Raw genomic sequence first — 12,053 nt, forward strand, 5'->3', positions numbered from 1 at the left:
ATCGTACTTCAGAACACTTACATCTAAAAAGAACGGTTGTTAGCAAGCAGACTAATGTGGTCTTTAGTAAAAGCTTTTTAAAATGCCTTAGCCAATGATTTTATGGATTTTTTTTTCTTAATGTATGAGAAAAATCGACTCTGAAATATGACTGACTGTATCTCTTGTCTGTCTCATTTTGCCTGATGTGAGATGCTTGCCCCCAGTGACATTAATGGCATATCTGCATGGATTTCTAAATACATTTCCCCACTGTCTGGGGCAGGGTCATTTCCTCTGGCTATTCATCAGACCATGTTCCAGTCTACATGCTTCTATGTGTTTGAGCTGCACTTGGGTTCTGTGTGGCTCTAGCTTCTCAGGCTCACCACAGACACCCAAATTCTCTTTCAGTGACACAGAGCCTGTGACCCAGCTGTTGCACACAAAACCCATGGCAGTGTTACGTACCATGAGTCTTCCCAGCAGCTTTGGCAGGAACACTAGAAAACGACAGCAAAGGTCTGAGACATTTTGCAGAATAACTTATAGAACGGTCAGAGGCTATTTGCAGGGAAAGCAGTGCCACCTGGGATTCAAACACAGACAGCAAACTGTGGGGAGACCCCTCCACCCAGCATCTTCAAGAGCACAAAAGCCCTTCAAGGTTCTTCTTAGCAATTTCAGTCACTTCTGCTGTTCTGCCTAAAATACTTAAGTACTGCTGTTTTGAGGCATACTGCTCCTGAATACTCTGCTTAGCTTGTTCAAATGCAAAATTCAAAAGGCAGGTTCCCTTAAGTGAAAGAACATGCTCCTTTCTGTTCTCTGAATCTGACAATGTCTACAGTATCTTGAGCAATCTCTCCCCCACTTCCCACTGTCTTAACTAGTGATTTCTATTCTCTTCAGCTAGAGATTTTCAAAGCCTTAACTTACTTTATGGTAACTGCATTTCCTTTACTTTGGTCAATCTTAGCATATCCATTGCTGCACATAGATAGACCCTGTCCTCATTTTTTTCCCTTGAAATCTTCACATAATTCACATCACAGATGCATCTCTGTCAGCAATTTTCAGACTTTGGTTGGTTGTGTGTGCGCATATTTGTGTGTGTGTGAGAGAGATGTATCTACAGAACTCCTAAAGCCATTCAGAGCTCATCAGATACTTGCAGCATAGTACTGTCACATTTCTATTGTTGCTTTTTAAAAGAATAACAATAAATCAAATAACAGTAGAGTTTGAATTAATGGGTAATTCAAGATTGTTCCAATGAATTTCACTGGCTTAATCTGAAGCCTGAAGAGTAATAAGGCAATTCAGAATTTTCAAAGACAGGCATTTAAAATTAACCTTAAAATCTAATCATTTTTAAACAGATATAATTTTTTATTCTTCCAGATTAGTAGTTTTATTGCCATTTCTAAAGCAATCAGGATAACGAGGTGAATAAATGAGTTTAAAAATTTTCACTGGAAGATTTTGTGAGAAATCAAGAAATTACACATACACCAACCATTTACGTTTGACAGCACCCACTGGTTTTGTATAGAAGGTATTGAACGTAGCACTGGTGTGAAAACAAGTTACTAAATTATTCTTTAAGAGAAAAGATTAGAAAATAAAGCTAAAAATGCAAAGAATAGATGACTATTTAAAACAATGGCATTTAAAAACACAGTACTTAAGAGAATTTCATACTTTTTCCGCTCCATGAGCTGCAGAGAAAGGGGAAAGAAAGGTAAAATTCATTTTTTCCCCCCATTGTATGTAATTTTGACTTTATATTGCTTAATTGTATCTGGTCTTTGTGATCACAACTATGATTCATAGCTAGCCACTTACTGATGAATGGAACAGATGAGACATGATTCTGGTCCATTTTTTGACTGTGGAGGTTGGCTAAAATCATGATAAAGAGGACAACATGCATTTAAAAGTTTATTTTGTATTCAAATAAATACATATATTATATATAATGAACATATGAACATTCATTCATTCCTTACATAAAAATTAACCCGTTTCCTGCAAGAAGCAGGATATTTTGTAGTTTCAGGCTTTTTGTCATTTATTGTAATTCTCAGTCTTTCTGTAAGCATTTTTTTAACTGAGAGACAGGTGTTTAAAGTGGCTATTTGCCTGCACAGCACCTATAAAATGGTGTTCTGTCTGTCTTCCTGAAACTATGAAATGCAAAAAGCAAATCCTTTGAAGCAAAGCTGTAACTCCCTGAGAAATTCAGTATGGTGAACAGACCTGGCCTTAATGAAGTAAGCTCCTACAAGTTGAACTATGTGAAAGCAAGGAAGCTGTCTACTGCCTCATGGAGCCATTGATGTCTTGCAAAGAGATGCCTTGGTAACTCTCCTCCAGCCACATCTGTCTCCTGATCACAGCATCACTTGATCTTGTAGGATCACTTGATCTTGTAGGATCTGCCTGAGCAGACACCACTCACCATGCAGGAGTGGAGTGGCTTTAAACATTAGACAAAAGCACACTGGACATTTGCTGAAACTACAAATGTAAACACTTCAGAGGTTCGGATCTCAGATTAAAAGAAAGAAAGGCTGGTATATTAAATACCCCAAGGACCCTATTTAACAGAATGCTTGCTCTTGTATTTTAAACTACAAACATACAGAGAAAAACACTAAAATCAGTGAAGGAATAAAAAATTTGCCTAAGAGAATCAGAAGTAGAAATAATGACAAGGAATAAGCTTGCCTGAACAAAGAAAAACAGAATGAAAACAGGTGGGGTTTTTTTTTTTTCAGCTAAACCAGTTTCTGTTTAGCTGAAATCCATTCTTCTGAGAGCCTGCCTAAGCAAAAACAAGTATTTATGTGTCCTATGTGCACATCACAAAACAACAGCATTGGCCATATGGGCAACCTCATGCCTTTCCCACACTGTGTGTGTTTTTAGTTTGCATCAGAGAGATTTTTGTTGGCAGGAAAGAACACATGAAGAGGTAAAAAAAGGCCCCAACAGGTGTCTCACAAAGGGAGGTAAGGTTAACTTAGGGATGTTAATTCTCTTTCACAACAGGCACTGTGTTTGAGCCAAAGCAGTAACTCTCACTTTCTTCTCTGCTCAGTCATTACTAGAGTCTCCTGCTGCCTCTCCTCAGTTCTTATCTCTCCAGCTAATCTTAGTCTTAAATCTTTTCCTGTTATTACCAGAAAGATGAGAAACATGGCTGTGGGCTACTGGCAATAGTACATAGTGACAATACAAACTGTCAATTGAGGTCAAGCATCATGATTTTATCATCTGTTTTTCTAGGTGGTTTGAGACTGGTGAGACAATAGTGAAACGATGGCTTTGTGGAATGCAATGGATGCAATGTAGTCGTTACCTACACATAGCTAACATGACTGTCTTCAGGCTCAGGTAACAAGAAGAGAGTTAATATTCTCTCCTCAATTTTAGTGGATTTAAGGAAATTGCTTTTTCTGTTTGAGTCCCTCTGGTAGCTGGTTACATACTAGTCATTTCTCAGGAAAGAAAAAAACCCTGGTCTTTGAAAGTGTGTATGTGAAAAGCTACAACAGTGAGAAGAAAGTAATATAAATAAAATCTTTTGTGAATAAATCCCTGCAAAACTACACAGTACAGCTATGCTGCTGGTAGATGTCAACACCTAACCGCTGTTAACTTTCAACTTCGAAACAAATATGATCATAGAAGAAAGCTGTGTCTATGTTGAACTGCAGCTGCAACTTACAAACACAACTTTGAAGGACCGACCTTGAGCAACAAGGTCTAGTGGAAGGTGCCCCTGACCATGGCAGGGGGGTTGGAACTGGATGATCTTTAAAGTCCCTTCCAATACAAACCATTCTATGCTTCTGTGAAATAGAAAACCCCTCTGAGAAACAGAGAGCACACTGTCACTCCCCTTTGCAGTACTGTTCCTTGGTGTCCTACATGTGGAATGATGCTGAGAATAGGAGCAGGAGATCTGGAACTCATCTCGGGTTGCAGACTGATTTCACAAGGTATCTATCTACCTAAGACACAAGGGGCATACCTGGCATACTTTGACATGGCTGTACCATTAGGATGGAATAGTGCTGGATAAACTAGCAGAAACTCCAGAGCTATTACTATCTGGTTGCAAGACTAGCAGGCTACATAGGGGATCAGAAATAAACGCAGCTCTTTTTCCAAAGACTGCTTCAGAGATTTTACAGCCACCATGCTTTCTTCAAGTTTCCCTGGTCTGTTACACAAGTTTCTCTGTGTAACAAGGAACAGCTATGTTATCCTTTCATTCCTGTGCTGATTCAGTAAATACCATTTAACAAAAACACTGCTGCCAAATCTATTGATAAGTTAACAGATGATGGTGCATAAATTTCTGAGGACTAAGACTGCTGCTTGATGGTCAAGTTAATTCACCTAATCTATTTCAAGCACTTTGCTCCCCAGTGCTTGACGAATTGTAGGACTGATACCTTAAGGTCTAGGAGATTTACACTTTTTCCGAAAACATGGTTGAAAAAGAAGGAGTCAGCAGATGTGAAGAGTTAGTGATTAAACATATGCTTTTATTGAAAAGAACCAGTAAAAATCTACTTTTGGTTCAGAAGAAACAAATTTAAAGTCTTTTTGGGCAACACTCTTCGTTAAACAATTACCCATGTTTATGCAGAAACAATTAAAATCAACGCTTCACTGCTCTGTGTATTCATGGATATTTCAGTATTCCATCTTTCAAATAATAAAGAACAATTCTCTCCTAATCTCGAGACACAGCTTTCTAATCAAGATTTTTTCTCTCTTCTTCTTATGAAGTAGCACTAGGGTAACAAAACATTATGAGAAGCTGTATGCAGTTCCTGCTGAGTTGCATTTGAGAAACTTAAGATTTATTTAGCCACCCCATTTTGGTCCCTGGTAAAACAAATTTCCAAATATGTACATAGACCTCCCTCCATATTTAACATATCTATGATCCAAGCTTGTGGCTTAAATACTCAGGAAAAAAACCCGTTAGTATGTAAATGTGCAATTCTGAATCAAATTTTTTCATAAGAATAGAGAATTAACAGTTGAACATTTCTCATTCAGAGGCTCACTCTCCAGCAAATGTCTCAAAAGAAGATTAAACTGACCGAGATTAACTTTGAAAATGACTGGATTTATACATGCATATACCGTTTACAGCACATCAGTAAGCATTACTTTATAAATGTCAAAAATGCAGATCTGAAACAAATTAGCTCTGTGTTATGGAAAACAGACGTTCAAATTTACAGTTACATGCTTCTCAAAACACTATGTGCCTTTGCTTGGTTTGCTCTTAAATCCTCAATTTCTCTTATTTTTGCTTCTAATAAGTTAACTAAAAGCAGTGGCTTTTTACAATTCATATTTCTATTACATTACCTACAAGAACATTGTATCTGAGCAACACAGGTCAGCCAAAAGCTTGCATTTGTATCTTTTTTCACTTGCTCGAGAGTCAGCTATTTTAATGAGTGATGGGCATGTACATATCCTGAAACAATAAACTCCAAGGACAAATTATGTTCTGCACAAATCTGATGACTCCAGCTTTGTGCAGAGTAATTTGTCACATTTTCAAAATAAGTTTCTGTCTGATAACATCATCAGAAGGGTCCAACTCAAGCAGTATGATGGAATTAAGCAAACTGTTTACCTACAATTACATTAAGAGGCTAATCCTTTTTTCTGTAATTATACAACTGTCTCTTGGACATCAGTTGAAACTGAAGTTTGCAGGTCCCTGCATGGCTGTTGATCAGCCAAAAGGCTGGCTACTCTTTCAAAGGTGCCACACAAACACTTCCTGACCACACAATCAGCATATGCCTTATTAGTTCTGTGTTTCTGAAGAAAACATGACTGGAAATTTAAGGTAATTCCCTCTCTACACTTCCAAAATGTCACACCTCTTCTGGCTGCTGGGGCACATGGTGGCATCTCTTCTGGGTTAGGCCCATACTGCCAGGGACATTTAAGCTGTACATGTGCATTAAAGTTTTCAAACCATGTAGGTAGGTACTTGCCCCTACTCCAGCTCCAGAGCTCCAGGAGCTGTACTGCACACTTAACTAACCAACATTTTGACAGCATGAATCCTCACAAAACATCCCAGATACCACCCATAAATCACCGGCTCATTCTGCCTACCTTAATCCATCCCTCCATAAGAACGCACTTTAAAAAAAATCTAATAAATGTTGAAACACTGATGTAAAAAACCTCCAAACATTTCAGATTGTGACCAGAATTGTCACTTTTTTCTGCTCCTACAAACAATGGGCCATTTTTTTTTTCTTTATTGGAAGAATGTATTTGGATATTTATATGTCCTCAGTTGGCATACCAAACAGAGAAATGTTAAGACTTAATGCATGCAGCACTTGTCAAAGTAGTTCGCAATTTTTAGCATGTTAGGCTGAAGCACAAGAGAAGACATCCCTGTGACAGACAGGGAGCCAGGCGGAGAACAGCACATCGCTTAGCACTGCTCCGCAGGGCTTCATCCCATGTGAGAGAGATCTGGCCTTATGTTGCTCCTCTGTCAAGGACTGTATTTCACACTTTATAAACCTCATTTTCCTTTCCTGATGAGTATGTTATATATTTTTTCCAGTATTATATATATTATACTAATATATGCACAGTCTACCACAACTTATGTTCAATAAAATTTCTGTTATATACATACATATGGGCACAGATGGGGGAAAAAAATCCCCATTCATGTAGGCTATGAGGATGTAATGAGAAGAAAAATGACAAGAGGAGATGAAGAGGAAGGAAGCATTACTCTAGCAAGTACCAATGTATATTAATGGTCAGACATACTCCAGTACCACATCTGACAGTTTGTCTACCACCTCTAACAGCCAATGGCAATTCCAAGCTCATTCATATTCTCATTTATCATCACTGAACATGGTGCTTTATAAAAGATTTTCAGGGAGTTTTGGGACACGCACTCCACTGGAAGAACATTTGCTTGTATTCATAAAAGCCCAAGAAAATTTTCTTCTACATTACAGCCAAACAGCAAGAAGTCTTTCCAGTTTCCAAGGACATATTTGAAAGTGAGAGAAATTTGGTTGTCAATAGCCAATAGCTACGAACTTGTGATGAGACTTCACAGGGATTAAAATATCGGCACTGTATATTCAGCCTATTCAAACTTCTTGTTTTATTCTCAGTCACATGAAGATGTGAAACCATCAGTGACATGAATAGTAACTATATAAGGCAAAATATAATAGGTCATGGATTATTAACAAAATGCAGCTGAAAGCCCCTCTTCACATGAAAAAATATTCCTTCTCTCTTAATCATGAGACGGTCTTTGCACAGGCTAATTGTATAACATTTTCAAAAACTAGAACTTTTGAAAGTGCCCTTTTGAAGCTGCTGCTTTCCTGGTCCTGTGCAGACAAGAACTGGGACTGAGGTTTTGCAGCAATCCGAGCAGTTTTCTTTCAAAGCAGATTTTCATCTTGGAAGGAAAAGCACAAGTAAAATTCAAAGTAAGATAAGCTTTATGAAAAATTTGCCAGTTGTTTAGCAAAATAAGAAAGTTCAGATAGAACAGAACATCTATTATGCATAGCTAGAAAGACGTCTGCTTCAATTTGCAGACCTCCATATCACTCCTGAAATGAGTGCCAAGGGAAGCACAGCACTCTATTCCCTCCTCACATCTTTCTGGGAGTGGAATGGTACTTGCAGAAAATGTTTCCATCAGGCTGCCCTAACACACCCTCTTTAGAGTGATCCCACCCACAACAAGCTTCCTTTAATGTCTAATTGCTCACAATGTGTACCTACAGTACACAGAAACTCACAGGAGGACCTTGGAGAACCATGAGGAAGCTTAACTGGCTGGGCAAGACAACACCGCACTTGGAGAAAAGCAGAACATCGACGCTGGATGTGGATGCTGCATTTGAGACAGCATCAAGCTGGTGAGGTGCTGATGGTCATGGACAGCAGAAGAAAGAGGATTAGAGGAGAAAACTGGTTGCTGAACAGTGAAAATGGATAGGATTATGAGCAATGCACAGAGATACTGCACTGAAGCTTTGAGAAGAGCAAGGCAACAGAAGACAGTCTGCAAGGGACACGTGCGGCTTTGGAGAATGAAGGGGAAGGCAGCAACTGTGGATCATGGGGTAGCGTGAGGCAATGCCTCTGTGGAAGACAAAGGACATTGAGAGGAGAGACAAAGGCAGCGCTGCCTAGCCCATATAGAGAAGGACAAGATGCAATATGTGATGAGTGGTATGCCAATACAAATAAATACTGTTGGAAAATGCCAACTAACTGCAACCAGAGATGCAACCAAAATCAGTGCCAACCACGTTCTTACTACAGACATACCTGTGCTACAAGTGAAAAACAAGTGTATGGGTGTTTTTAAACATTTCCCTTTTGGTTTGGAGTGACCACTTTGTTTTTTTTAATGGAGGTAAATTAAGCTGGGAACATACCTAAAGACCCATAACCCTGAACATAAAATGAAAAAGGAAAAAACAAAACACACAGAAAGACAAACTCAACCTTACTTTTTTTGCTCAACATTTTATGAAAGCACTGTAACTTCTCATCTCAACCTGGAACAAGGTAAAGTTCCCTACACCTTTAGGGTTTAAGCTTTGAGTCAACATAAATAATTGCCCCAGTTAGCTCTGACGGACACTGGAGATTACTGACGGGGTGGTACAGATTCAGGATGCAAGACATTTGCAGTAAAGGCAAGGAAGGGTGCGCTTTTTTATGGAGAGACTTACTTGGTTGTTAGAAGACACCCAACAGGCAGGTGTCAGGCAGCTTTTCCCTTCCAAAGGTCTCAAATTCTGGGGCTACCCTCCCTAAGTGGTACCCACACATAGCTCCATCCATTTATGTTTCTTCCTGAATCAGTTGCTGATTCCTGCCTCTCCTCCCAGCAGAGCACCATGCAAAGGTCAGGCAAAAGCCTCTGAGATTAAACTGTAAGTGATTAAAATTTCCATTATTTTGTGAACTTGTTCCACATATTAAAGAGCCCTAATGGAACTTGCACACATTTGAGCAGGTAGAAAGGCACATGATGGCAGGAATTAAGGAAATTAATTCCTGTGCTTTGAACTGAAGTAATCTTCCAGAATGTAATTGGCTTTCAATCATTCACACAAAACATGCCCTTCACCTTTAAATGGTAATTCATTTTACCATACAGGTTTTGAATGCCATTTACGTCAGGCTTTAAGAAAGCTCCCATCTCCTTACTAGGATACTGCATGTATGTTTTATCCAGGAGGAGACTGTGTCAAAATGTAATCCAGATTTCTGACTTGTACTTACATGATGTGTGTACCTATACGTACCTGTATGTACCCATTTCAGTGACCCCTTAGCAAGGGGAAATGCAGAACACTTCCTGGACATATATCAAGCAGCAATTTCCCCAGCAATGCAAGGTTATTAACGGCAAGTCTCCCAAAACGTTTGCTGTTTCCTCGCTGTGCTGAGCTCTCCATAAGACATGGCAAAGCAAGTATGAGTGTACAAGACTTTCCAGGGCTATGCCTAAATCACACCAGATCTGTGCAAATCTTAGTGACAGTAAACATAGCTGTCTGTTTCAACAGAACCAACTGAAATCTGGAAAATCTCACCATGTAGAACTTTCCTTCTGTGAAAGAAATACTACGGAGTAAATATCTGGAAGCACTGGGCTTGGTATAGTTGCTTCTGGAGTTGCTTTAGCCCACCCTCTTCAGCTAACATAGCAGCAACATGTTACAGATGATGAAGTGCATCCTTCTGACGAAACGGCCTTCTGCAAGCCAGGTACAGTGTTTAAATTCTTTTTTTTTTTTGTCTGTATTTTCCTTTTGCAAGTCACATCATTCAGCAACGTTTTATCTCACACTAATATCAGCCCTGGCTGACAACCAGGGGACTGTGATGTTGGCACCCCTGCCAAATGGTTAGACATACCCTGGACACTGATAACAGATGCTTATATTTAAATTGGGAGTCATTTGCATCTCTGTGTACAGTGGATTTTTTAAAGCACAGTTTTACTAATGAAAAGAAATGTGTAATTCTGAGATAGTAATACTTTCCTTTGAAAAGCCAGGTTTGCTAATGGATTGCCATCTGTCCAACCCTTTGCCAGGAAATAGATTTGTCCCGCTTACTGAAAACAGTATTAGGGTGAAACTGTAGATTACACACTGGATTTCTGAGCCATTTAATTTAAAGCACTTTGTTATTTCACTAAAAATAACTTCAGATTCTCCCCCACTACTAATGCTGGAATTAGAGTCATCCAGCAAACTGTCTTTAGAGTACTTTTTGAGGTGCCTTGCTCTCAATTAGGTTCCAGAAAAGGTGCCTACTTCTCCTTTACCATTTTGAAACAGAGTTCATTAGGTTTCTTTTGCACAGATTTTACAGCAAGAAGCTCTCTATCCTGCTTCAAAAGCCCATCTTAATCCTCCAGAAAATAAATTAAAAAAAAATTAAAACCCTTTTTTAAAGGCATTTGCCTCAATCATGCTTTCAAGACTACAAGATTTGTACGTGTTGAGAGGCTCTCAGAGCCTCTGGATGTAAGTTAGGAAGGACACCCTGACAGTTCAGGATGCTGTATTAGAAGCTGTTCGGCCTCTCTAACTGACAGAGCCATAGGAGCAAACCAAATCAGAACGGTAAATTACTCTCCTCGGTAATGCCACAGAATCTAATAACATTTCTGCAGAGCCTTATCACGGGCACAAAGGCACTGCAGGAGAGAGAGCCAATTTTTACAGCCTGGAGCTAAAAGTTGAATTTCAACATAACTTCAAGATTTCAGCACCCTCGTGCATTACCCTGGTGAGGTTACTGACACACTGTCAAGGCTGGCAAAGCACCAGCAGCTCTCCATACCTGGACTACACGAGTAGTTGTCTACACGAATACACAGACGGGCTGGAAGGTGGGGGAACACCACCAACGGCAGCGAACGGAGAAGTTACAGTCACTGACCCCTTCCGCACACGCCTCGCCCCTTCGCCAGCACCCTAGAACGCCGCAGTCAGCCACCAAACGCCCGTCTCCTCGGGAGGTGCGTGCTCCCAATTCACTGCCGGTATGCGAAGAGCCACCGGGGCAGTGGAGTGAAAGGCACCGAGGAGCGTTCCCGGCGCCCGGCAAAGCGGCGCGGAGCGGAACGCTGGCATAGGAGCCACATCCCGAGGGATGCCAGCGCTACCCCCTGCCCGGACAAAGTTTTATTTCCCCCATTTCAGCCGTTCTCCTGACTCCCACCTGAGCCCCGCGGGGAGGCGCCTCCCCACTGCCCCCGGCTGGAGCCGGCGCTGCCGGCAGAGCCGCCGCGGCAGCAGCGCCGGCCGCGCTGGGACTGCGGGGAGAGACCCCCTCGCTCCGCCACGGCGGCCCCCGCGCACGGCGCACGGCTGCAGGGCGGCCGGGAGGGCCAGAGGGGGGCGGCGGCCGCGCTTACCTCTGTCCAGCGTGAGCGGCTGGACCGCTGTCAGTGTCGCCATGTCTGCGGCGGGGCTGGAGCCCGAGTGACGCGCGGCTCCGGCACCGGCGTGGAGTGCGGGGAAGGGCGGGGAGGAGGCTGGCAGGGAGAGGGGGCGGAGGAGGAGGGTGGCTCCGTGGGAGGAGGAGGCGAGCGGGGCGGAGAAGGTGCCCAGCGGGGGGCGGCCCGGCACAGACGGGGCGCCACGATGCAGCGGGCGCAGGGCGGCCCTGCGGGGCCCGCAACGGGCTGCCGGCATCGCTGCGCCGCTGGAGATGAGCCTAGCGGGAAGTCCTCGCCTCACCGCGCTCGCCTCAAGGCCGAGTCTCGGAGCCCGCAGGGGCCGCAGCAGCCGGGCCGTGCGCAGGGTTGTGGGGCAGGCAGCCGCCAGTCCCACAGCCCCGTGGATGCCGCAGCGGCCGATGGCGGCTGTAAGAAGGGTGAGGGCGGGGAGTTCTGCAGCGCCGTGGGGCGGGGAGGGGAGGACGGGCGGGGGCCGGATCCGGCGGCGCGGCCTCGCCTGGGCCGGGGGCGGTGGGGCGGG

At 42.5% G+C, this 12,053-nt stretch overlaps 1 protein-coding gene across 1 annotated transcript in view; it reads right to left on the reverse strand.

Moving 5' to 3' along the window:
• LIN7A (lin-7 homolog A, crumbs cell polarity complex component) overlaps window positions 1-11,768 on the reverse strand; it is a 47,780-nt gene extending 36,012 nt beyond the window's left edge. The window contains exon 1 of the mRNA XM_034063007.1: window positions 11,489-11,768. Within this exon, the coding sequence (XP_033918898.1) occupies window positions 11,489-11,768 (280 nt within the window). The remainder of the gene's footprint in view (window positions 1-11,488) is intronic.
• Window positions 11,769-12,053: the final 285 nt, after the last annotated feature.

The sequence above is a fragment of the Melopsittacus undulatus genome, chromosome 5 (assembly GCF_012275295.1).
Source record: "Melopsittacus undulatus isolate bMelUnd1 chromosome 5, bMelUnd1.mat.Z, whole genome shotgun sequence".
Classification (NCBI taxonomy): domain Eukaryota; kingdom Metazoa; phylum Chordata; class Aves; order Psittaciformes; family Psittaculidae; genus Melopsittacus; species Melopsittacus undulatus.